Genomic DNA, 27,218 nt, shown 5'->3' on the forward strand with positions numbered 1-27,218 from the left:
TCTGTGCATGGTATTCAAAATCTTTCTTAACTTGCAACATCCCCCCTTCTAATCTTATGTCTTACATCCCACCATCTGCTCTGCAATCAGGAACTAGCTCTTCCTTAAACAAGACTTTCCATCTCCCAACATGGGGCTCAAAATAAGACTTTGGACAACTTCTTTTCCCCTTCAAACACTTCATTCTGATAGGCAACAGGTATAGTGGTTAGTGCTTTGGCTCGGGAGTCAGGAAAACCTGAGTTTGAAACTTTCCTCAGGCACTTGCCAGCTATGGCAGGTAAGGTGGGAGAGCTGGCTCCGAAATGGTTAAATTTTCAGTGTGGGGGAGCAGCTAGGGGGCGCAGTGGATAGAGCACCAGCCTTGAATTCAGGAGGACCCGAGTTCAAATCTGGTCTCAGACACTTAACACTTCCTAGCTGTGTGACCCTGGGCAAGTCACTTAACCCCAGCCTCAGGGGGAAAAAAATTTCAGTGGGAGAGTCTATACCTTGGAAATGGGCAAACACTATAAATCAGTGCTTTGTTAATTATTTTGTTGACTATTTAAACTTAAGAAATTGATGAAGAAAATGGTAATAACACAGGTTGAACTAAAAAGTATATCATGCATTTTTAAAAAGCTGGTTGTTTAACATTTAAGTATGTGACTCCAGGTAAGCTATTATTATTATTACATGATACCTTCAGGGTCAGCAGCATGGACAGAAATTTCCTCTGGTCCCCAATCAACATGGCATTGCTGATGATGGGGAGCTCCATCTTCACGGCCTCCTCAATGGGGAGCGGGGGCACATTCTCCCCTCCAGCTGTTATGATTAACTCTGCAGAATAACCATAAGAGATCCCACCCCCATCTTTACTAGATGGGAATTCTCAATTGGGCCACAAAGCTCAACTGCTACAAGTCAAGATGTTTTCTATCCTAAATCCCCTTTTCTAATTGATCTTCTAGCTCTTCCTTTTCACTGGCTTTTCCTCAGCTATCTGCAGACACGCTCAGATCTCTTCTAAGACTTTCCCTCCATTTTATTTTGTCATCGTCCACTCTCCTTTCTCTGAAAACCTTTTGGGAAATGTCTTCGTGCCCAATGCCTCCAGGTAGCATATCAAGGTTAGCTATTATTCCCTTATTGCTCCTTCTCTGCCTCTTGCCCCTTTCCTGATCCCCTGGGCTCTTCCTGCTCCACAGCTTTTCCCTTGGTGAGCACCAAGTGCATTCCCTCTTATAGCTTCCACTATTAGGTTCACAACAGGTGACTTAGGTCTGCATCTATCCCCCATCTCCAGAGCCAGAGCCTCTTCTTCCATGCTTCCCATTGCTCGGTCCTGCTGCTGATGGGAGAGCCTGGACGATCCTGCCCCTTTTCCTTCCCCTGCCCCGTCTATTCTGCCCTTGGAGGCCCAGCTTGCCCACCTGGCATCATGCGGCCATTTTCAGCCTCTCCAGCCCATGGGTCTCACCTGCTTCTTGCACTGATACCCACTGAGCGTTTTTAAAGGGAGGTCTCACCTTTGAGCCTCCCGGTGATGTAGAGAAAGCCTTCGTTGTCTAGCTTCCCCATGTCTCCTGTGTGTAGCCAGCCATCCTCATCTATAGTCTCCCTGGTCTTCTCCTCCATGTTGAGATAGCCCATGAACACGGTCCGGCCCCACAGACAGATCTCCCCATTGCCTTCAGCGTCGATGTTCACCAGCTTTGCCTTGCAGCCCGGCAGCACCTTTCCAGAGCTGAGGAGACGGCGATGATGAGGACGCGGCGAGGGGCTCACACCAAGGGGGGGGGCTGCACTGGCCACCCTGACCTTGCCCGATCCAGTCCTTTCTGCCTCCGACCCCATGATTGCCTGGGTCCTAGATGGCCAGATCCCAGAAGGAGGGCCAGTAGCCAATAGCAGCTTAAAGGAACCTTAGCCAAGGGTTTTATCTTATGAATAGATAGCTTATGAATCTCTAGAAATTAAGGCTCAAAGAAATGAAAGCTTGGGGATGAAGCTTTTGGCAGGTCAGTGGGTGGGGAGGAGAACATCTGGGGTCAGTCTGTGGCGGGGACCGCAGCTCCAGCTAGTGGAGGCAGGGCAGTGACCGTGGGGCGGGAAGGCGGCCCCTGCAGCCGAGACATGACAGAGCAGCAGCGGTGGGTTTGCATTCGGACGGCCCTGGGTTCAAATCCTGGCTTTGCTATTTATTACCCGTGTGACCTGGGACAAACTATTTAACCTGCAGACCTCAATTTTCTCCTCTGTATAATGGAAAAGAGTGAACCTGGATGGCCTCTGAGCTGTGAATCCTACCTCAGACTCCTAAGAGGCTCTCTGAGAGCCTCAGTTTTCTCACCTGTAAAGTGGGGGAGTGGGAATGGCTGTGAGGGCGACCAGGGGCCTCACCTGTAGAGTCTGTAGTTGTAGGAGTTGGACATGAAGTGAGGGCCGGAGGACTCGCTCAGCCCGTAGCCGGCGTAGAGGCGGATGTTGAGGCCCAGGAAGAAGTGCAGCGTCTCTGTGGTCATCGGGGCCGCGCCGTAGAAGTTCTTCTGGCAGTTGGCAAACCCCAGGGCCTTGCGGATCTTGGCCAGGACCAAATAATCGGCCAGCCTCATGGTGAAGGGCTTCAGGTCACTGGATGCCCAGGAAAAAGACACAGGGACGTTCTTATCACTGGACCAGGACCGCGTACCCGGCAAGGTGCACTCACGCACCTGCAGGTGACTCACGGGACCCTGCCGTGCAGGGCCACAAGCGCTGGGCGAGCTTGGGCAAGGCGTCCCCGATCCTCTCTTTCCTCATCTCTGAAATGGGTACAATAAAGCCCTGCTCCTTGCTACCTCTTAGAACCTCCTGGGAACCTTTCGGTGCCATAGCCACGGAAATCCCTGTGCTCCCACGCACGTCCTAAGTGGCCTGACACCAAGCACGCGACATCTATTTCCTTCTGGACCAGCCCCACTGGCTGCATCCATCTCCCACTGGGCTTTTTTCTGGCTCGCCCTTCATTGGGTCCCTCCCTTTGCTCATGACATCTCCCACTTCTGGATGTCCTCTTCCCCAATGCCATTCCTTCCTTCAAGGCCCAGGTTGGGATCTCTCCCCCTCCTCAAGCCCCTTCCCCTTCCTCAGATTGCTCAGGGCCTCCCCTTTCTTGCTATTTCTCTTTCTCCTCTACTTTATCAGGATTTTGGGGTGCCCATCTCCCCATCCCCACTAGATCCTCGAGACCAGGCCTTTATCCTGCCAAACTCTGCAAGGCTTTTATAGCATCCATGTTCCCCAAAGACCCAGGCAGAGTAACTCAGGACCATCAGGACTATCGGAAGTGTAAAGAATAAGGCTCTTTGTTGGGAATATGGGGTCCCACAGAGAGAAGGGTCTTGCCTGAGCCCCCCCGCTGGGGCCAGGACACAGGCCCGGCTACCCGAGAGGAGGGTCTCTGTACCTGCTTGGGCAGCTGAGGTTGCGTTCCATGGTCACGGCCATGGCCCACAGGAACATCTTCCTCTTGAAGAATCCGGCCTGGGCTGAGGCCTCCTTGATCCCCTCCATGATCTTCTCCCACACCCTGGGCACTCCCATGTGGGCCGTAGGTTCCACCTCCCTCAGGGTGGTCACCAAGCTTGTCTATCAATGGGAAAACAGGACAGGAAAGGACAGTCTGGGAATGGGACCAGACCAGGCTGCCCCGATGGGGAGCTGACCCTGAGGGCTACCTCCCAGCTTAACCCACCTCCCATAAACACTGGTCTTCTGCAGCCCCTCTCCCCGCGTACACCCAGGTTCATCTTGAGTGGCTCTGACTGGGCCGGTCTGGCCAACCTCCCCATCCTGGTAAGGCAGCTATGGCGGGGGGGCTGCTCCAACCCCCCAGAAATTCATAGAAACAAATAGAAATGTCCCATGGGAAAGATAGAAGAAAGACAGAAAAAAGATAGGAGAGAGGAAGGGCAAGGAGGAAACAGGGAAGTCTGGGAGAAAGAGAGAGAGAGAAAGAGAGAGAGAGAGAGAGAGAGAGAGAGAGAGAGAGAGAGAGAGAGAGAGAGAGAGAGAGAGAGAGAGAGAGAGAGAGAGAGAGAGAGAGAGAGAGAGAGAGAGAGAGAGAGAGAGAGAGAGAGAGAGAGAGAGTGTGTCAGAGAGAGAGACAGAGAGAGAGACAGAGACAGAGAGAGATAGAGACAGAGAGACAGAGACAGAGAGAGATAGAGACAGAGAGAGAGAGAGAGAGAGAGAGAGAGAGAGAGAGAGAGAGACAGAGACAGAGACAGAGACAGAGACAGAGAGACAGAGACACACAGGGAGAGACAGAGACAGAGAGGGGGGAAGGAGGGAGAAGAAACAATCGGGGTCTGGAGAGTTTAGAGGTTCTAGTACAGTGAATTTCTTCCAGCCCTTGGGAATGGACATCAGCACACGAGACATTCGCAGACAGGAGGAAACAGCAGACTGACCTTCAGGGCGTCAGGCTCGGCAAAGCAGATGTTGGCCCCCCACTGAATCCCTGTCCAGAGGTCGTACATCTGGGCGGCAATGTGGCTGAGGGGCAGGTAGCTCACCACCACCTCCTGCTGAATCTCCGCGGGCTGGATGTCCCCGGCCCGGCTGCCAAACTTGGCTGTCCAAGTGATCTGGGGCAGGGGGAGACAAAGGCACAGGAGGTCCAGGGTGCTTCTGTGTCAGAAGTTTTCTGAGCCTCAACTTCTCCCTCTCTATAATGCGAGTAATAAAGCCCCGACTGTTCTGCTTCAAGGGACTTCTGGGAGGAGCCAGATTATAGTTGTCGTCCTTCTATTCCACTATTTCTGGGCAACGGCCACTCACCATTACAAGGATTACTTCCCTCTTAACTCCTGGGTCCACAATTTGGGTGCTGCCGACAGCACCCCGCTACTTTTCTGGGTTGGCTCCCACTTGGCTGAGGGGTGAGCCTGTCTCCCCCCAAAACCACACCTGTTGTTCCTGAAAGGCACACTTTTCTTATTCGATTCCTCAATATTTTTATTTATGGACACGCTCACCTCCCACCAGACCTTGCCCCTTTTGTGAGTTTATTACATTGTGGTTTTTTTAAAATATATATTGTTTGTGTCGTCTGTCTATGAGAGAAGAGGTCTCGTCACCTACACTTTCCATGCTGCCCCCTCCCCACCCACGTTTCGGTCCCTACATTGTCCTGGCTCAGCATCACGCCTTTGGGGTTGCCGGTGGTCCCCGACGTGTAGACGAGCACACAGCACTGGTTGGGTTTTTGGGAGTTCAGGATGGCATCCAGGGTGACATCAGGAACCTCATTTCCTATCTCTAGGAAGTCTTCCATCTGCAGACAGGAAAAAGACAGGTGGGAGTGAGGAGTCACCAGCTGAAGAAAAGGTGCTGACTTGTCCCTGTTTTCAGAGCCCAAAGGAGCCAGAAATTGGTGCCTTGGGGGAAGCTCATGGGAGTTTTGCACTTTTGTCCAGTTTCCCCAGAGCCGGTCCTGAGCTTTGGCTTTTCTGGCCTAAGAGATGGAGGCAGTGGTTTCTTGTGTATTCTGTTTGTATTTGCCTCTGCTGGTACCGTTTCCCTCACTGAAACATGAGCTCCTTGAGGACAGGGCTACCTAGTACGGTGCCTGGCACATAGTAGGTGCTTAGTAAATGCTCACTATAGTGTATTACATTAAAAACCAAAATTTTAAATTTTTTATTATATTTTAAAACCCCAGCTTCCTAAATCCAGCCCCAGAATTCCCCTTCCTTAACCTCAAGTCTCATTCCCCATCTAGTACAGTGCCTGGAACATAGTAGGTGCTTAGTAAATGCTCACTATAGTGTATTACATTAAAAACCAAAATTTTAAATTTTTTATTATATTTAAAAACCCCAGCTTCCTAGATCCAGCCCCAGAATCCCCCTTCCTTAACCTCAAGTCTCATTCCCCATCTAGTACAGTGCCTGGCACATAGTAGGTGCTTAGTAAATGTTCTCTATAGCATGTTGAATTAACAAGGCAGATGCTCACTGTCCCCCAGGTGCAAGAACAAGTCCCAGAATCCTCCTACCGTATATACGTTTGGAATTCTCTCTGCTGGGGTCTCTCTGTACATCACGACAGCCTTCAAGTATGGCAAGTTCTTCCAGATCTGTGTCATGTAAAGAACAGAGCAAATATTATTAGGAAAGAGAAATCGTTTGTATTTACTGTTTGGAAAGTATTAGGGTTCTCCCTCCTTAGTCTGTTATTTCAAATAGCTGATGTCATTAGCGGAGGTGGTTCCTCCGGTGCCCGCCCGTGGCTCTGCTCTACCTTTCGTCAAGAACTCATTTTGGTGCTTGACCAAACAATTCATCACCTAAACTCTCCATCCTGCGGTGATGAGAGGACTGAGAACTAGATGTGGACTTAAGAAAATGCAAGTTCTCATTCTGACTCCAACACTCACTATGTGACCTCAGGCAACTACCAAGTGTAAACTCCCAGTCCCAGTTTCCTTAACTGTAAAATGGGAATAATTCTGGCACTTAACTCAGAGGAATTATTGCAAGCATAAGACAAAAAGTATTCCAGAGGAAATAATTTGAGTAAATAAAGTTGAGTTACTTTAAATACACCATGCCTTGTCATGAAAGATTTGGTTTCAACTTGTAGAAATTTGTCATAGTAAGTTTGCATTTACTCAGTATTACTGACAAAAAAGCAGCCCCTCCCCCAACTTCTTTTAGCTACTATTTTATTCCCCAATGAAATGCAAGTTCATCAAAAGCACTCATTGTCTCATTTTTTGCTTTGAATCCTCAAATACTTGTTGATTGATTAATTGAGGTTGAGAAGAGTAGAAACAAACGAATAGTCTTACTGCACAATACCCTTAATGTGAGCCAATCGTGAGCAGTGGTCACTGCACCTCAGTTTCCCTATTTAGAAAGAGGGTTTGGGATTAGAACCCTCAGGGTCCCTTTTAGGGAGTCTAAAATTCTAGGGTCTATGTTTTCACATTCTATATCCTAAAAATGCTTCCAAATGCTTCCTGTTCTAATGTTGAACAAAGTACTTTGTAACTCCAAAAATGAAGAAGTAAATTGTTTTTATAGATATATGACTTTCTACAAATCTCCCTTCTAAAGTCCCTTCTACCTCTAACAGCTGATGACATGATGGCTGGAAAAAAAAAAAATCTATTGAGGGTTCCCAGCAGAGGCTGAGAGTCAGGACAGATTTTATCCATCAACATTCAGCTGGTTTTCAGTGGAGTGAAAATCTGTTGTCTCACCACAAGATGGCAAGATTTCTCTGTCTATCCTTTCCCTTCCTGGTTCTGCCTGGGTTGCCAAGTGCAAACTAAGCACTGGATGCCCTTCCTACCAATCTCAAAATCTCCTCTACTTATCTAAGTATCACAGGGATATTAAACCAACCTTCATCCCTCCTAGGGTCCAAGATTCTTTTGGTTGAAGTTGTTGAAGATTTTTATGTTTTTTTTTTTTTTTAATCTCATTGAATTCTTACAGGTAAATGGTATATGTATTATGATTCTCTATTTTCTCCATTTTGTAGTTAAGGAAACTAATACTCAGAAGTGATATGACTTACTAAGAGCCACACAATTAGGAAGTATTGGAGGTGGAATTTGAACTCAGATCTTTCTGACTTGAAGCCCAGCCTGGCTACCCCCTTATCTGGGGGACTTGGTTTCCTCCTTAATAAAATTCCCTTCCAGGGCTAGAATTGTATTCAGAGCACTCCCAAATCTCTTAAAGACAGTACTTCTGTCCCTGGAGCTCACAGAGATCTCAGCAAAGGAGTCATAGATTTAGCAGTTAGAAGTTCAAACCCCATTCCCTCCATTTTTCAGATAAGGAAACAGAAGAATAGAAGGATTAAGTAAAAGAGGTAGGGTTACACAACTCTGAACTTGATCCTGGTATCTCAGACTCCAGAGGCCTGGCCAGAGCTGCTACTCAGCGGTACTGAGAATCCCTAAACAATGTCTCCATCATCTCAAGGCCCCCTCTAAATCCCAGCCCAGAGTCATCCCAAATCCTGAGCTAGAAGGTGGAATTGGTCACTTAAGAGTGGGCAGCTATGGGAATGAAAGCCCTATATTAGGAGTCAGGAGATTTAAGTACAAGGAGAGCACCCATTCTATCCTCTTCCCATCTGTAAAATGGGGGTATTGTGAGGATCATCAAGATGCCATCAATGAAAGGAATTCTGGCTTTGGAGTCAGAACACAGGTTTAAATCCCTGTCTTGTGGCTTTGACTGAGTCTGACCTCAGTTTGCTCATCTGCAAAATATATGTTCTCTTGGGCCCCTCCTAGCTCTAAAACATCATCCATGTTTTTGGTATCCTTAGCACCCAGCCCAGGTCCGGGCACCTGGTAAGCACTTAATAAATGCTCTTTTATTGCTTCATTAATTCCTTCCTGGCTCCCAGCTTTGCCATCTCTCGCACCATAGGAAGGTCAGGCGATGGCGATGACCATCGCTTGGGACAGGAGCCCAGTAGCCCTCTTACCTTCAGTATCTTTTCCAGCTGTTTCTGGGAATCCACCAGGATAATGTTGGCTTTACAGTCGTGGGCAATGTATTGGCAAGCCTCGGGGGAGCTGGTTGTGTAGATTCCTGTGAGGATGCCCCTGAGCGGTGACATAGAGGGAGCATCGTCAGCCTGGGATCTGAGACCCCCAAGCCTTCTGCACAAACCCTGAAGGATTCAGCCCGGAGGACTGGGCCAACCCCCTTCTTCAGAGCCAGCCAAGCAAATGCCCAGGGGCTGGCAGACACCGGGCAGCAGGAAAGCAAAAGTGTGTGTGAGGAAAGAAAGATGAGAAGAGACAGAAAGTGAGGAAAATATGGAAGAGATGGGAGGAAGAAGGAAAGAGAAGTAGTGGGAAAGTAAAGGGAACCCAGAAGGACTAGAGAAGCAGAAGGAAAAAGGGGAAAAGAAGAAAAGAGGAGAGATTGTGGTAGAAGAAGAAGGGAAAGAATAAGACCAAATAGATGCTTGGGAGAGGAGGACAGATGTGAGGTTGGAAGGGAGATAGTGGAGGGACAGTTTCACCTTTGTCATTGGGTATAGAGTCTGGCACACAGGGGTGCTTAATAAGTGCTTAGGGGCAAGTTAGTGGGCAAAAAGAGTCAGAGGGAAGTGGGGAGGGATCTCAGTGTCCTTTTGTGTGATGTCTTTTCCCATTGGAATGTAAGCTCTTCCTTAGCAGGGCCCGTATTGTTTGCTTGTACTTACATCCCTAAGATGTATCATGTCTCTGACATGTTGGAAATAATTAATAACAAATAATAATAATTATTTTCTCTTTAAATGGTCTATCTCTTTATCCATCTATCTATCCATCTATTGTTTACCTATCATCTCTCTCTCTCCCTCTCTCTCTGTCTCTATTTTTCTGTCTCTGTCTCCTCATCTGTGTGTGTCTTTCTGTCTCTCATTCTCTGTCTCTGTCTCTCACTCATTCTCTGTTTCTTTTTGTCTCTTTCTGTCTCTGTCTCTCACTCACTTGCTCTGTCTCTGTCTGTCTTATCTCTGTGTCTTTATGTGTCTTTTTCTCTGTCTCTATTTGTCCATCTTTTCTCTGTCTCTCTGTTTCTTTCTATGTCTCTGTGTCTCTCTATCTCTCTTTGTCTCTGTCTCAGTTTGTATGTCTTGTCTCTGTCTTTCATTCATTGTCTCTCATTCTCTCTATCTTTCTCTGTCTCTCTGTCTCTGTCTTTCTCTGTTTGTCTGTATGTCTTGTCTCTGTCTTTCTGTCACTCTGTCTCTCTGTCTCCCTCTCCATTAGGGAAGTAATGGAAGATCCCCTTCTGCCCTATTCCTTCCTGCTCATCCCCTACCTGTGCCCAACCCTAGACAAGACCCTGAACAGCAGCCACTCACCCGGCGAAGACAGTGCCCACGGCAGAGATGAACCACTCTGCCGAATTGAATCCGAGGATGGCAACGCTGTGGACGCGCTCCAGGCCGAGCTGCGAACCGAAAGCCGAAGTGGAAGCTCAGCCATTTTGCACAGAGGATGCTGGGACCCACAGCCCTAACTGTAACACCCCCTCCCATCACCCCCAGCCTCCCTGGTGGCAAAAGGAGCGCCAGCGATCAGAGAGAGGGGAGAGGTGCACCTGGCGGTACGGGCACCATGAGACCTCCGATAACCGGTGGATGCTCCTTCCAGGACGGCACCAGGGGCAGCCTGGTGTCCTGACAGGCTCATTAAGAGTAACAGGAGTGAGGGTAGGAATAGAGGGGGGATTAAGAAAGAACATTCAGAGTTGCCTGTTCCCTCCTGAATTAAGTCCAGATTTTCAGCCACGTTTACCTGTCCCATTATAATCTCCTTCATCCTCCTTCTCTCCTGCATTTACAGAGTGGAGCTGGCCACCATTTCCCAACAGTTCCTGGCTATCTCCAGCCAGACCTTACTTATTTTCCCATCCTTCTACAGTTTCCTTTTCTATGGCAGCTTTCCCAATAGAATGTGAGCTCTCTGAGGGCAGGGGTCAGCTCACTGCCTTTATTTGCACGTAGCACAACACACTGCACATCGTAGGAAAGAGCCCCCAGAGAAATCCATTATATCTGTATCTATCATTGATCTATCTACTGAGATCTACAAATTGTCTCTCTGTCATCCATCTATCATCTCCCTATTTATCTGCTCCCTAGATGAGCTTCTCCCTCTCCCTCAAGCTTCATTTCCCTCTTGGAGCTTTTTTCTTTACCTTCTACTTACCTCCCCCCCCCCCATGGATAAGCATGGTGTAAAGAGATAGATTGCATCAAAACACTGGCTCTTTCTAGTTACATAGCTTTCAGTGAGTCACTTTCTCTCTGTGTGACTCAGTTTCCTCATCTGTAAAATGAGGAGATGACGATCTCCGTGGGATGCTCATCCCCATTCCTGTTTTCCCAAACTTTTTCCTATTTTAACAGTTCTTGATTTAAGACTTCTGTTAAACTGAAAAGGAAAGAGAGGAGAAAACTGTCCTCACAAATAGAAGCGATACTGCCGGGCAGTGAATGTTGTGGAAGAATACCATAGAACATCTCTGCAGAAGAAGGAATTAGATCAGAAGCTCAGGAAACCCCTAGACCTGGCACAGATGCAGGACATCTAAACATCTGTTCAACTGAGTTAACTTGTGACTCAATGAGAATGTTATTCGTCAAAAGCTGGAAGAAACAAGAAGGAAATTTCTATTCTGGACCAGATTCTGACGTAGATGGCAGAACTCATCGCTGAACCTGAAATAACAGACTCCTTCATCCCGGGGCTCAAGATGAAGAAAAAAGGAAGTCCTAAACAATCTAGATCTGCCCTCCATTTCAAAAGTTTCCAAGAAAGCAGAGATGGGTTCACGATTGAATTCTGGAAGGCAAACAGAAAATTCTAAAGCACTCGTGGAAACAAGTCAGGGCTCAGATCTTGATAAGAAAAACAGGGTGAGGGCAAATACCTAAATATGAATATGAAAGAACAGGATGGACCTGCAGGCATTTCTTCAAGAGGACCCAAGCCCAGAACGTCCCAGGTCGGTGATGGATGCCAAGGACAAGCAAAGGTTCTTTCTTTCCCCAAGATTCATGGGAGTGATGGGACAACCAAAGAATGGATAGACCGGCTGTTCACAATGGTTGTGATGATGATCATTCAGTGGTCCTCAAACTTTTTAAGTAAGGGGACAGTTCACTGTCCCTCACACTGTGGGAGGGCCGGACTATAGTAAAAACAAAAGCTCACACTCTGTCTCCGCCCCTCAGCCCATTTGCTATAACCCAGCGGGCCGCATAAACGTCCTCAGCAGCTGCATCTGGCCTGTGGGCCATAGTTCGAGAACCCCTGATTCATGGTTGACCCTAAGAAGGCTGAACTACTCAATTCCTCTTGCTCTCCCCTTCCCCTTTTCTAAGGAGAATAAACTTTGGGCTGTGAAGGATTGAGCAAAAGCTTTTTTTGTTAAAATTTAAATTTTTTAAATTTAAATTTTGTAATTTTAATTAATTAATTTTAATTTTTTTTTATTTTAACAAGATGTTGAAAACAAAGATAAGGGGAAATAAGAAAACATCTACTATCCTCGATGCATTCAAGGTGCCAGGCCCAGTCAGACTGCATTCCTATTTGCTGACAGCAGTGGCAGCCATGGTTTCTAAGCCACTGCCTGTGACTATTTTTTTTTAAATATATAAATGCTTTTATTATGTCACATGACTCTATCATGAAACAGAATTGGTAATAACTTAAGAGGTAAGAGCAAGCCCTTTTGCCAATGATATCCTCATTCCCAATTTTTATAACATAATTACAGACCAGTGCAGGGGAATCATAAGGAATAACTGTATTGGAGCAGCCAGGTGGTGCAGTGGATAGAACACCAGTCCTAAAGTCTGGAGGACGCGAGTTCAAATCTGCCCTCAGACACTTAACACTTCCCAGCTGTGTGACCCTGGGCAAGTCACGTAACCCCAATTGCCTCAGAAAAAAATGAGAACAAAAAAAAATCCCCAAAAAAATGTATTCCCAAAATCTACATGAAATGAAAACTGAGGAATTATATTAATATGAAGGGGGGGGGGGAAGCTGAAGAAGTGAAAGGAACTAGAAATTTAACTTCACACGAACCCCAGGAGAATTCCTTAATAATGAGACCAGTAGCAAAAATGACACTGATATCTTAAATGATTTTCAACACTGCCTATGATTTTTAAAAAATTCATGGAGTCTAGGAACAGTGTCTCAGGCCTAGAGGATAAATGTCTCATTTTGCTTTTTGGAGGGAAGATAGTAGAGTCGGAAAGCTTTATAACAGGGAACTTGATTTCTGTTCTTGTCAAAATTCTAATGATTCTAAAGTAATTACTCAATTCTAAAGTAATAATAGTTAGCAATTAAATAATGCTTTGAGATTTACACATCACATTACAGATATAATCTAATTTTAATTTTATGATAATTCTGGAAGGTAGGTGCGAATATCACCACATTTTATAGGTAAGGAAATTGAGGCTTAAGCGACTTACCCAGGATCACAAATTTAGTAAGTGTCTAAGGTGGGATTTGAACTCAGGGTTTTCTGCGTCTAGACTCAGCACTCTACCTATGTGATGACTCACTATTACTTGAATTTTCTAGCATGTTTTATTAAAGGAATACTTAGTGAAGATATTGGACAGGACGTTTAAGGAGAAGACTTAGGTTGATATTTACAGAATCTCCATCTGGAAGAAGTTTGCATTTTGCTCCATCTCAGAAGCCAGAATCAGGACCAATAAGTGGTAACTAGAGCAAAGCTCAGCCCAGGATAACAAAGATCTCCCAATTACGAGCTGCCCACAGATTGCCGTCCAAATTTCCCATCCCTGGAAATCTTTAAGCAATCTCCCACTTGTCAGAGATATTAAAGAGGAGAGTCCTGTTCAGGTATCGGGTCTTGAGATGCCTTCTCTATCTGTGCTTCTATGATAGCCTGTGGGTCTACTGATATATGTTCCCCGATGACCTTGTATAGGAAGCTCTGGGACTGGGACAGGAGCCTAGATGTCTTGATTCCAAGCCTCTCTTTTAAGAAGGCCACTCTGTGATCAGAGGAAATGTAAAGGACCCATATGTACAAAAATATTAATAGCAACTTTTCAATAGCAGCAAAGACCTGGAAATGGAAGAGATGCCCATCAATCAAGGAATGGCTGAACAAGTTAAGACATATGGTTGTGAGGGAATACTGTTGTGCTGTGGGAAGTAACCGGGGAGGCGATTTCAGAAAAAAACAACAAGCAAGACATGTTTGAACTGATGTGAGAAGAACCGGGCAGTCCTTGTGTAGAATAACAGCAATACTGTAGAAACGATCAACTGTGCTATAAAATGTAGTCTGATCGGTACAATGTCCCAAGACAATTCCAGAGGACTCATGGTGAAAAATGTTATTCACCTCCAGGGAGAGAACGGATGAATTTGGAGTGCAAATTGAAATATAATTTTCCTTCCCTCCTTCCTTCCTTCTTTCCTTCCTTCCTTCCTTCCTTCTTTCTTCCTTCCTTTCTTCCTTCCTTCCTTCCTTCCTTCTTTGCTTCCTTCCTTCCTTCTTTGCTTCCTTCCTTCCTTCCTTCCTTCCTCCCTTCCTTCCTTCTTCCCTCCCTCCCTCTTTCCCTCCCTCCCTCCCTCCCTCTTTCCCTCCCTCTCTCCTTCCCTCCTTCCCTCCCTCCCTCCCTTCCTTCCTTCCTTCCTTCCTTCCTTCCTTCCTTCTTTCCTTCCTTCCTTCCTTCTTTCCTTCCTTCCTTCCTTCCTTTCCTTCCTTCCTCTTTTCCCCTCCCTCCACTCCTCCCTCCCTCCCTCCCTTCCTTTCTTCCTTCCTTCCTTCCTTCCTTCCTCTTTTCTCCTCCCTCCACCCCTCCCTCCCTCCCTTCCTTCCTTCCTTCCTTCCTTCCTTCCTTCCTTCCTTCCTTCTTTCCTTCCTTCCTTCCTTCTTTCCTTCCTTCCTTCCTTCCTTTCCTTCCTTCCTCTTTTCTCCTCCCTCCACCCCTCCCTCCCTCCCTCCCTTCCTTTCTTCCTTCCTTCCTTTCCTTTCATTCCTTTTTTTTTTTTTTTTGCAATATGGCTAATACACAACAATCCTCCAAACCTTGAAGGCAGCTATCATGTCCCTCCTAAATCATGTTTGTAGAGACACTCTTAAAACCCACGCAGCGGAGATCCCCACTCCTGCCCTCTTCTCACTCACCTTCAAAAAGCCTTTGGCAGCTTTTCTGGAGAGAAGATAGTACTGAGAGTAGGTGATCCTCTCCCATTTCCCGTCCCGCTTACTGCTCAAGGCGTTCAGGTTTCCATATTTCTCCAGACTTTCCAGGAATACCTGGTGCACAGTCTTTGGGGTCTGGGAGCAGGTGTGATCCATTCGTATCTTGACCAATCCATCAGCTGATGTGGTCCACAGGGACTCTGCAGGAGATAGGATAAATATGGGTCAACTAGTCATCACATGATTTTTTCTATAAAGAGCACTTTATTTTTAAATTACCTATAGGTTTTAACATTCATTTTAATATGATTTTGACCTCCAAATCTTTCTCCCTCCTCACTCCCCAAGAGAGCAATCTAATATAGGTTATACATGTGCAATCATGGACATATATTTCTACATTAGTCACATTGCATCAGGTTCTTTTTCGGTGTAATAATAAAATCAGATGTCCCATGGGAGAAATGGGAAAAGATTTGCTCTCTACCTTCAGGGGACTTATAATCTAACTGGCTAGAAAAGATGTCTTCATTTCTTTGAGAGACATCGTGCTTTCTTTGCCCTCTCTAGGGCAGGTGGCAATTTCTCCTTCGTATTTTTCATGAGTTGTTACAGCCAAAAAAAATGGCATCTGGTGGCCAGCCGTCTGGTGATGAGCATCTCTGAGCTTTGTCAATTAGTCAGTGAGTTGACAAGCATTTATTAAACACTTACTGTGTGTCAAACACTGTTTTAAATACAATGAAAGACAAATAGTTTCAGACATTAGAAGCCCATCTCTGAATCTGTCCTCAAAGCTCAGGCTGACAAGCCAAGGAGAGATTTGCTGGGTATAGATTCCCACAAAATTCCCACAAAAGATAAATTTGGGGTGGTGGATCTCTTGATATTGGGAGTTCTGAGCTGCTCATTGATATTAATATGGGGAGTCCTTGGAAATCTCAGGGGCCCCTCACATTTCCTAAAACTAATAGAGGTTAAACAGAGCAAGTCTAAGCTTCTGTGCTGAGTAGTTGTGGGGTTGGGTCCTTAGGAGGTCTCAGCAAGTTAAGGAAGGAGGAGGAAGAGGAGAGGGGTAGGGGGAGGAGGAAGAAGAGAAAGGAAAGGAGGAGGAAAAGGAAGAAGAGGAGGAGAATGTTTTGAGTACATCTACTAAATGACAAGTTTTTTTTAAAATAGCTTTGCAAAAATAATTTTCAATATTCATACTTGCAAATTTCAAGTCTTTCTCCCTTCCCATCTTCCCCCTTCCCTAAACAGCAAGTAATTCAATACAGGTTAAACATGGGCAATTTCTCTAAACATTAGACAAAAGTTTTCCCAATACCCACTAGATCTGCGAGAATGAAGGGAGCTTGAAGATTTTGATCACAGTCATTCTTGAAGACTCTGTGCCAACACAGAGGGATTGCTTTGTGGGATGGAACCTCACCTCCTACATAGACAGTATTCAAACCCAGTGATTCTTTGAGCTTCCCCATATCCTCTGAGCTGAGCTGAGCAGAGCAAGAGTTGGGATTTTACAGATGAGGAAAGTGGGGCTCAGAGGCAGGGAGGCTCATGGGAACCTCTCATCTCAACGACGGAGTCATCGAATCTCTGCACTAGAAAGAACTTTGGGAGCCATCTCGTCACTTAGTGATTGCCTAAAATCACAGAGCCAACAGATAAACATAGAGCCTCTACTTCAAGTCATGGCAACCCAGATTTAGACCTGGAAGGAACCCTGGAGGCAGCTAGTCTGGCCTCCATTCTGGGGAAGAGTAAAGGAGGTCAGAAAGGGTTAACAGCTTGTCCATGGTCACATAACATCAGAAACGAGATTTGAATCCAGGACCTCTATCTCCAGGGCCAAGGTTCTTTCTACTCACTCTTTATCTCTTTCTGTCTCTATCTCTATGTCTCTGTCCTCCCTCTCTGTCTGTCTCCTCTGTCTCCCTCCTTCCTCTTTTTAACTGTCTTTTTGTCTGTTTCTGTCTCTGCTTCTCCTGTTTCTGTCTCTCTCTTCCCTCCCCCATGTCTGTCTCTGTCTCTGTTTCTCTCTCTCTTTGTCTCTGCTTCTTCTGTTTCTTTTGCTTCTCTCTTTTACCTCCCCCTCTCCCTCCTTTCCCCCTCCCTCCTTTCTTCCCTCCCTTCCTTTCTCTCTCTCTCCCTCCCTCTCTCCACCTTCTCTCTTTGTTTCTGTCTTTTTATCTCTTTCTGCCTCTGTCTCTCTTTTCTCTCCCTCCTTCCTTCCCTCCCTCCCTCCCCCTCTCTTTCTCTTTCTCTCCTATTTGTTTCTGTTTTTCCTTCTCTCTCAATGTCTTTCTCCTCTTCCTCTCTCCCTCCCTCCCTCCCACCCCATTCAGGTTTAGAAATTCTCTCCCTCTGTGCTTAAGAGAAAAAAATAAGGTAAAAGAATGTGGGGGAGAGAGATAAATTCCCTGTCTCAAGAAGGACAGACTGACCCAAAGAGCCAAGGATTGATGGGGGTGAAAGGATTTCTGGGAAGCTCATGAATTGAGCTCACAAGGAGAATACAGTGTACAGGCCAGAGGAACAAGAGGTCAAGTGAAGAGATCTTGATTTTCCCTCACCCAGAAAGAATGTGAGCCCAGGGACCCTGGGAGAAGGTCATTTATTGACAGGGGTATTAACCATTGTCAGAGGGAAAGGCTCCAACTCCCTTGTGGGGCTGAGTACCTCCCCTGGATTAGCCGAGTATACCCTTATCTCATCTTTGGAGGAAGACGCCAAGAGACCAATGGGACGGTCCCTCCCACCCCACACTGTCCCACACTGAAATAAAGCTTTGTCCTTGAGAAACAGAACCTGGCTCCGAGTTCCGCCTGGCCCACTTAGTAGCTGCATTTGTGCCAGTGCTCTGCTTCCCAGATTCTAAGCCCTGACTAGCTGGGCTGACCCGTGGCAATCTAATGCCTCAGTTTACTCTTCTGTAAAATAGGGATGATGACATTGACATGACTTGCCTCCAGTAAATGTCATTAGTACCAAAAGCTGTTTGTGAGAAGGAGTTGGGGCTGTGGTGGAAAGAGCGGGTTCCAGTCCCTGCTAAGAATCATTGTGACCATAATCAAGTCACCCAACTGGTCCAAGATTCAGTTTCTTCATCAGTTAAAAGGGGATGACAGTAATTGTTAGGCTATACAATTTAAAGAGTAAGTTTGGGCCTAAAGGGGTTGAAAAAGTTCACTCCTCTTCCTTTATAACACAAGAGGGAAGCTGTGGATATGAAATATTGCATTTATCGTCAGCTGGAACCCGTGCTGAACAGATTTTTTTTCTTCTTATTTATTTGCTTATTACTTTGGGATAGATCTCAGGGTGGGGATCCATTAAAAATAAAGATGATAGGAGAACAAAACTGATCAATAAAATTTGCGAAAATAAAAATGAGAAAACTTTATGGCACAACATGAATCTAAAGGGATCCTTTTTATCATCCATTTGTTTAATAAGCATTTATGACGACACTTTGGCCATGGGGGATATGAAAACAAAAACAATCCCTGACTTCAAGGATTTTACATTCTACTGGTGCTAAGATAAACAGCTGGCATATAGATAAGGGAACACAACGCACAAAGTAAAAAAATAATAATAATACATTGAGGGGGACAATATCATGCCCGACTTCTTGCAGGAGATGGCTCTTGAGCTCATTTTTTAAGGAAGCTAGAAATTCTGAGGGGCAGAGGTGAAAATGGAGGGCTTATCCAAAAGGGAGAAGTAGGCAGGGTTGGAAGAAGGATATATTCAATGACTATGATGAGATAAAGGGAAGAAACAACCAAAAATTGTCAAAAAGGAATCTTTTAAAATTAGAAAGACCAAGCTTTGCCCTTTAGAAAGGTTATGAGAAATTACTCTTCTCAGACTTAAGATGGGAGTCAGTAAATCTGTGATGTAGTCACACAGCTTGCTATTGGCCAGCTGTGTAAACTGGGAAAAATCATACCTATAGTTCAGGTGTCTCATCGTAAAATAAGGGAATTAGATCAGGGGATCTTGTCAACTCTAAAATTCTGTTCCATTAGACCCTTCCCTACTTAAGAGAAATTGTACACTTATTTTTACTTAAATTTATTTTACTTTTTAAAATTTTAATTTATTTTTAAATTTAATTTAATATTTCTATTATTAAAATGTTATATTTTTATTTATTTTTATTTTAATTTACATTTACTTAAATTTATTTATTTTTATAATATATCTTGATCATACTTGTTGCTTATGTTGTCTAGAAAGCCTCAGCATTCATTTTTATAAGAATTCCAATGTGGTTTGACTTTTCAACTGCAGTACATTTCTATAATAAAGTGTATTCCAGGATTGTTTTGTTTTCATTTGAACTGCATTGTAAACTGGGCACCATCTTTACACTGTACCCATTATGTTCTTGGGAGAAGATTCTCTTAAACCTTATGGATTACTTCTTGCATTATAAAATATACTTCGTGGGTGGGCTATTGTAATAGTCTCCTAGGAGCTATATAGAAGAATATCAACTGTATCCTTATATTTAACAAATACAAGGGATGAATTAATAAATGGAAATTTAAAAAAGAAATTTCTTTTAATCCTTCCTCACTCCTTTGCAGAAGTGAGGATCCATAAACATTAAATATAACATATTTACTATATTTTGATATATTAAACTTTTTTAACTTTTTAATTATTTTTCTCTTCCTTTTCATTCTTTTTTAATTTGTAAGGGATGAATCTCTGAGAAGGAGAGAGAAAATCAATAACCCAGATACTCCCTCCAAAAAAAGGGAGAAGAAAATCAAGATAATATAAAACAAAAAATGTCAATAAAAATTTACTTTTGAAAAAAAGCTTTTCCTTTTATTGAACTGAAATCTACCTCTCTGTATTTTTCTCCCATCATTCCTAGTTCTGCCCCCTGGTGTCAAGAAGCCTTCTTTTAAGGCCTCCTGGCTGAAGGACCAGTCACCCTCTGGCTGCCCTACAATTGACCAGTGTATTTTTCCAACTGCAAAATCTGGCTAATGATACTTTTTGATGCTCCCCACAGAACCCGTGGGAGAGTCCAGAAATAATGGAGATAATATTTGGCCAACCCTGGAGCACTACTGAATCAACTTCTTACTGCCCTAATTTTCCTCCATGGATGCTAATTCTGCTGAGCCAGGTAGTACAGCAACCTCATCGGCCAGTCAAAAGGCAGCAAGAGGGAAAGCTGGAAAGCAGGTTAGCAGAAACTAGATAGAGACCAACATCTCCCACCCTATACCAAGATAAGGTCAAAATGGGTACATGATTTAGACATAAAGGTGTGTTACCATAAGCAAAGCAGGGAAACATGGGAAAGCTTACTTATCAGATCTACGGATAAGGCAAGAATTTGTGACCAAACAAGAGATAGTGAGCATGACAGGATAAAAAAGGAATTGTTTTGGTTGCATTAAATTAAAAAGCTTTTACAGAAACAAACCAATGTGGCCCAGATTAAAAGGAAAGTAGAATATCCAGGGGAAGAGGAAATTTTAAAGCAGATTTCTCAGCTAAAGACCTCATTTCTTTTTTATATTAAACATGGTAGAAATATATGTTAAATATCCAACAAGTATCTTGCTGTACAAGAAAAAAATCATATCAAACATAAAAAACATGATGAAGAAAATAAAATGCAAGCAAACAACAACAAAAAGCATGAGAATGCTATGTTGTGGTCCACGATCAATCCCCACTGTCTCTCTCTGGGTGTAGATGGCTCTCTTCATCACAAGACTATTGGAACTGGCATGAATCAAGACCTCACTTCTTAAAGATACAGAAAATTCAGTCAAATTTATAAGAATACATGTCATTTTCCAACTGATAAACAGTCAAAGGATATGAACAAGCAGTTTTCCATCAAGGCTTTGAAGCTACCTCTAGTTATCTGAAAACATGCTCTCAATCATTATTGACTAGAGAAATATAAATTAAAATAGCTCTTAGAGGCCATCAGATTGGATAATGTGACAGAAAATAAAAATGACAAATGTTGGAAAAATTGGGACACTGATATAATGCTGTTGGAATTGTGAACTGATCCAACCATCCCAAAGAGCAATTTGGAGTTATGTCCAAAAGGCTGTAAAAGTGTGCATACCCTCTAATCCGGCAAAACTACTACGAGGTGTATATCCCAAAGAGATTTTTTTTTTTTAAAGGAAAAGGACTAATATATACAAAAATATTCAAAGCCTCTCTTTTTGGGGTGGCAGAGAATTAGAAATTGAGGGGAATGATTGTGATAGAATACTGTTATGTTATAAGAAGTGACAAGCAGAATGCTTTCAGAAAATCCAGGAAAGATGTAGATGAACTAATGCAAAGTGAAGTGAGCAGAACCGGGGAGCACTAACTGCGAAGGACTTAGCTATTCTCAGTCACATGATGATCCAAGACAATTCTGAAGGATTTATGATGAAAAGTGCTATCATCACCTCCAGAAAAAAGAACTGATGGAGTTTGAATGCAGATCAAAGCATACTTTTTTACTTTATATTTCTTATTGCTTTTTATTTTGGAGTTTTTTGGTAACATTACTAATATGGAAATATGTTTTGCATGACTATATGTGTGAAATCTATATCAAACTGCTTGTTTGGGGAGGGGAAGGAAGAAGAAAATTTGGAACTCAAAATTTTAAAAAATGTTTTAAAATTTTCATGTAATTGAAAAAAAATAAAATGAACCAAACAAAAAAGGGAGCTGGATAGAACAATGGAGAAACAAAGCACTGGACTTAGTTAGGAAAACATGAATTCAGCTCTTGCCTTAGCTGCTTACTAGCTGTGTGACTCTGGGCAGTCACTTCACTCTTTTGCCTCAGTTTCCTCATCTGTAAAATGAGCTGAAGAAGGAAACGGAAACACCGCAGTGTTACTGCCAAGAGAACCCCAAAATAAAGTCATAAAGAGTTGGACATGACTAAATCAACTGAAGAACATATCTAAATCAGACAGCAAATTTCAAAGCATTGTGTAGGTGGCAGTTTTAATTCTAAGCTATCCTGTACTTATTACCTATCCCTCTACTAGACAAGTAGATCTTTAAGGTTGGCAGCCAAGTAGCAAAATGGATACGGTGTTGGCTTGGAGTCAGCAAGGTCTGAGTTCAAAACCTACCTCCATCTGATCTGGACAAGTCCTTTAACCTTGGACAGTCTCAGTTTCCCAATTATCATGCCTGCTCAAGTGAGATAACAATAGATTTAAAAACAATATTTATTTTATGTTAATATATTTTAATTGTGTGAAAATATTAATATATTTTATTGGCAATGATATCTTAATTATATTAACACGAGTATAATTTTTACACTTATATAATATTTTATAGTGTTTTGCAAACCTTAAAGCATTATATAAGGATAAGAGTAATGAATGTTGGTTATTATTATTTGTATCTCAGTCTTCAGTGTCTAGTACATGAGAGATGCTTAATAAATGCTCGTCAGCTGATTGGCTGGATCAAAGAATGAATCATCTGTCCTTGGTATGACTCGGTCAGAGAAGATTCCTCGATTGACCATCTTTTTGTGGAAAAGGTTCCCTAAGACTCCAAGAAGCAGTTTCAGAGAGCACAGGTCTGCTAAGTGAAGAAAAGACTCCCCCTGCCTTTGCACAATTAGATCAAATTAAAGCGAGGGGTAGCACAGAAAGAGAGGGCAGGACATTGAAATTTGGTAGTTCGTACACCTATGGAGCTGCCCACATAATAAAAATAAGCTCAGAATGAATTGCCTCCGCTCAACAAAGTCCCTGGGATCCTCTTAGGCAGGTAAGACATAAATGGATTATTGTGCTTGGTTAACTAGGCAAGTACAGGCAGATCACTGCTGGAGACGCCCAGCTGGAACGGCTAAGCTACCCATAGTCCTTGGCCCTTAAGCAAAGCTTGAAGACTCTAAAACAGCAGGCTCATAAATGAGGGGACTAGATCCCGATCCCCTAACTGCTAGAGTTCTATTAAGGACAGAGACAGGGAGCCCTTGGGAAGGGGGTGATTTGGGGCTGAGCGAACTGGCTCTAATAGCCCCGTCTTTTCTTCCTGAGGATACAAGTGAGAGGAAGGATCCTGAGCTGATCTCCACTCTCCCAGAGCTGCCCTAAACTCCCCCCAGTTCAATGGATGGAATAACTCATATTTCCATGGCACATGGTACTTTAAGAACCCTTTTAAATTAATCTTTTTGATTTTATTTTATTTTTATTACTACTTTCCTATATTGCAGCTTTATGATTTAGGGAGTGCAAACTTACGTAAGCCCATTTTATTCATGGACAGCCCAAGGGTGGAAGAACCGGCATTCAACCTGTGGGCCCAGCCCTCTGCCCACTCATCTCTCCCGAATAAGAGGGGAAATTCCAGGCCGTGAGCTCGGATCCCTGACTAGCTGAGAGATCTGGTAATGGCCGCATGACACAGAGCCAAGCGCTTGGGCTCTGAAGCCAGGGGCCTTCCGTGCTTTGGGAGCTGAGGGGCTTGCCTTCTGGGTCCCTGGTTTCCCCAATCCAGGGAACAAGGAGTTCCAGCAAGGTGACCTCCTCGGGTCCCTTCCAGCCGCTGCCGTGCTGAGTCAATCATTCTCCGAGAGGTGTTCGGCCCCTTTCCCACAGCCGCGAGAGGGTCCTCGGCTCGCCCTCCTGATTTCTGGCTCACGCAGAGAATTTCACTCTGCTTTTAACTTTCTCTGCCCCAGTCCTTGTGCACTAGTGTGTCTCAAGAAGCCCGAACGGTTCCTGTTCGGACATGGGAGAGAAGCCTAGGGGTGGACAGTCCGATCAAGCAGGACGTTCCTTGGCTGAGGTTGCTGCTGTTCTAGGTGACAAGGAGCATTTGGGACCTGGGCTCCCAGCAGGGCAGGAGCTGGCAGGACACCAAGTTAGAGGGCAGGGCTGGCTGCCCTTTCCCTGAAACCATCTGCATCCTCGGATGGCCTGTCCCCTGGACGGCTGGCCGCTGCCAGCAGGAGACCGGGCCATGGGCCTCCGCGGCCACCAGAAGGGGCGAAGCCGTGCCTGGGCTACGGGCCTCGGGAGCCAACTAGGGACAAGGACGAAGGGAAACGCTCAAGAGAAGAGGACAGAGCGAGCCATTCGATTTCATGCTTCCTGGAAGGGCCTCTGACGTCCGGCAGTCTACTTCTCAGGTCCTTTCAGACCAGAGCATCTAGGGTAGAGTGGGCTGGGCGGACAGCAATGCAATGTAACCGTGGGTGCAGCCATACTAACATCACTAGCATTTATGTAGCATCCACCGTGTGCCGGGCACTGTGCTAAACACTACAGAGATCTCATACTGTTATTATCATCCCTATTTTCAGGTCAAGGAAACTGTGTAAACAAGAAATTAAAGTTAAGTTAACGTTACCTAAGTATCTGAGGTGGGATTTGAACTCAGGTCCTCCCGACTCCAGGGCTGGTGATCTATCCATCGCACCACTGAGCTACCCTGATGTTAAAATTTATAAGTTTGTAAAATTCTTGTGGAAAACCAAGGAAAAAGGAAAATGAGTCCTACGTACAAACATATTTACAGTAGCTCCTTTTTGTGGTGGCAAAGATCAGAAATTAAGGACGTGAATCGGTTGGTGGAACGAACTATGATATACTGATGTGTTAAAGTACCATGTGGAGGTCCGATGGAGCGGAGGATTGTGCTGGAAGAAATGATGAGAGGGATGGGGACAGAGAAACTTGGGGAGCCGTGTATGGAGCGATTCAGAGTGAGCACACCCAGAACAACTGACAGCCAGGTTCTGCCTTATGAATACGGGTGCGGGGGCCTTGAAAGCGCTTCAAGCACAGTCCCAGGCCCCCACGTGTTAACTCCGATTGCCTCCCATTCCAAGCAATGAAACATTTAATAACACGACAAACCATCAGAGCCAATATCGAAGCCAAATCTTCCTAGCTTCCCCCCACGACTCCCCCACAGTAGGGACAGCGACAGGGGGAGAAGTTGGACCTCCCGAGTCAACCTTAGGGGTCACCTAATCAGCGCCTGGCTCTAGAGAGGAGACATCAGAGACTCCCAGAGCTTACCCAGCTGGGAGTTGTTCTGAGGTCCTGCCACCTCATCTCTGGCAGCCTTTGACTGGGCCTGGGGCCACAGCTTGCTCATTGTGTTCCCTTGAAGGGGGAGCGGTCCTCTTTCTCTCCCTCCTCCTCCTCCCCCTCCTCCCTACCCCCTTCCCCCATCCCATTCCCCCCTCGCTCAGTCTGGCCTTTGGTGGCACTTTATCAATCTACTCATTCTGTGCCAGGGCAATTTGGAGCAACAGTAAGTCCCTGAAATAAAAGAGACTCAGTGACCACAGGAAGCTATTCCCAATGGGAAGGACAGAAGAGAAATATGTCAACCGAGGAAAAAAATCCTCCTGTATTTTGGGGTTGTGGGTTTGGTTTTGTAAATCTGTGGGAAAGAAGCCCGAGCTGCTGGGGGGAGAATGGGATGCATTGTACGGGCTGGAACACTCGGAGCCGCTCACTGAGGCAAAGGTCATTCTTAGGCTTTGGAAAAATCTCCCTTGGAGAAGCTTCCCTGGTGACGAAGCCCCAGAGCCCTCCCCACACACCCAGGCAGAGCTCCAGAAGTGCAGGAGATTAAGGGGAGAACACTCAACCTCTGGGAACCCCGGCTCTTCATCTATAGAAGGGGTGGGGAGGGGGAACACCTCTGCCATCCTTCTTAGCCCTAAATCCACGATCCCCAGGATGTGTAAAAGGCCCTAAGCAGACCAGGAAGGGTCGGTCTTATTTGTAGCCCAACTGAGCCATAAACTAGTGCCTTTTTCTTCCTCTCATTAGTCCATCAATGAACATCAGCCAACCTGTGCTAGGTACTGTGGGGAAGGAGGAGGAAGACCTTCCTCCTCTAGGAGGTTCCTGCCTTCAAGGAGCTGCCCATCCCAAATCACTCAATACCAAAGCTGGAAGAGACCTTGGAGAGCGTCTGGCCCAGCCCTTCCATTTAACATGAGGAAACTGAGTCAGCTTCCTATACACAATACTCCCTCTCCCATCTCTGAGTCTTTAAATGGTGATTTTATGTGGGATATTCTCCTCTACATCTGCCTCAAACACCCTGAATAAGACTCGGTCCATGTTTCACCTCCTAGCTAAGATGGAATCTCCTCTTCATCTGGAAGGCTCTTCCTGCTTCCTTCTCTCCTTGAAATTCCCTGATCTATGGGCCGGGCCTCAGACCAGGCCCTCCAGCCAACTTGGGAAGCCATCGCCTCCAGAGACCACCCATTCCACTGTTGGAAAGCTCAGATTTTTAAGCCTAAATCTCTTGTCTTCATCTTCCCTTCTCTGTTCTACCTTCTGAAGTCAAACTGAACAAGATCCCCAGGGTCCCAGGCCCCCATTAGAAGCTCCCTGTCCTGCCCTCTCTAAATGTTCCCTTCTCTGAGTTAAACATCCCCCTTTCCCTCAAGCGATGCTCACATAGCGGGGTCACGAGACCCTTGCCAATGTCCTTCCTCCCATATGACATTCCAAATGATCCTGTAGCTCAGGCTATAATCTGGTGAAGGCAAAGAAGTGGGGAATCTGCAGCCATTCAACTTTAGGTTCTTGATTTATCCAGATATCTCCAGATAATTCAGACAGACATACCAGAAACCCCAAGGTCACTCTCATAAACTGTCCTGGACTTACAGTACCTAGCAGAGGGAACGTGCTGAGGAACTAGCATGTGAATGGGGACATTTTGATCTGACTGATTAAAAACTCAGCTAGGTTTCATAGTGGTTAGAGCACCAGATCTGAAGTCAGGAAGACTCAGATCCAGCAGATTGGACACTTCTTGGCTGTGAGATTCTGGGCAAGTTACTTAACCCTGTTTGCCTCAGTTTACTCATCTGTAAAATGAGCTGGAGATGGAAATCTTTGCCAAGGAAACCCCAAAAAGGATCCTGTATGAAAAATAACTCACCAACAACCACAACAAAATATGGCTTAATCATTAGTCCCCATTCCCACACAATAGGAGGGCCCTGAAGTTTGGAGGAAGGGAGGAAAGTGAGGAGAGCAGTATGGTGGCCTAGGAAATGCTAGAGGACCAGAAAAGCAGATGACCCCTGGGGGAATCCCTGAGGATGTCACCTTCCCCCTGCGTTGGCCTGGGGTCTAGGTAAGGGAATCCAGGCCCCAGAGTGGGGGTACAGTAAAAGGAAGGCAGAAGTTGGAGTTTTTCCAGTTCCAAAATCAGTGATCCCACTAAGACAAAATTTGCAATTTATTTGTAGAGTCCCCCCCTTCTCCCCATTAACTCCTCTACCTTTGTGACCTTCACACCCTGGCTTGCAGACCCGGCTACTTTCAGGAGCTTACCTATTTGTCAGGGATACCTCAAAGGTGACAAAAAAGTCTGTCTCCTCCACTGTGCATAAAGACTTCCTTTGTGAGGGGTCATAATGGCTCCTCTGTGGCCAGAGTTCCTGGGACAGAACCCAGGGAGCTCAGCCATTTGGTC

The 27,218-nt window shown here is 45.1% G+C and overlaps 1 protein-coding gene across 2 annotated transcripts in view; it reads right to left on the bottom strand.

The window, feature by feature from the left end:
- Nucleotides 1–27,218, bottom strand: part of ACSBG1 (acyl-CoA synthetase bubblegum family member 1) — a 92,866-nt gene that overhangs the window by 5,257 nt on the left and 60,391 nt on the right. For both annotated transcript variants that reach the window (XM_074296452.1, XM_074296451.1), the window contains 10 exons: nucleotides 14,700–14,917; nucleotides 9,862–9,950; nucleotides 8,485–8,605; nucleotides 6,029–6,109; nucleotides 5,156–5,305; nucleotides 4,440–4,616; nucleotides 3,434–3,615; nucleotides 2,389–2,619; nucleotides 1,515–1,732; nucleotides 686–825 (listed from right to left, as the gene is read on the bottom strand). In XM_074296452.1, coding sequence (XP_074152553.1) covers nucleotides 686–825; nucleotides 1,515–1,732; nucleotides 2,389–2,619; nucleotides 3,434–3,615; nucleotides 4,440–4,616; nucleotides 5,156–5,305; nucleotides 6,029–6,109; nucleotides 8,485–8,605; nucleotides 9,862–9,950; nucleotides 14,700–14,917 — 1,607 coding nt within the window. The remainder of the gene's footprint in view (nucleotides 1–685; nucleotides 826–1,514; nucleotides 1,733–2,388; nucleotides 2,620–3,433; nucleotides 3,616–4,439; nucleotides 4,617–5,155; nucleotides 5,306–6,028; nucleotides 6,110–8,484; nucleotides 8,606–9,861; nucleotides 9,951–14,699; nucleotides 14,918–27,218) is intronic.

The sequence above is a fragment of the Sminthopsis crassicaudata genome, chromosome 2, assembly GCF_048593235.1.
Source record: "Sminthopsis crassicaudata isolate SCR6 chromosome 2, ASM4859323v1, whole genome shotgun sequence".
In the NCBI taxonomy this organism is placed as follows: domain Eukaryota; kingdom Metazoa; phylum Chordata; class Mammalia; order Dasyuromorphia; family Dasyuridae; genus Sminthopsis; species Sminthopsis crassicaudata.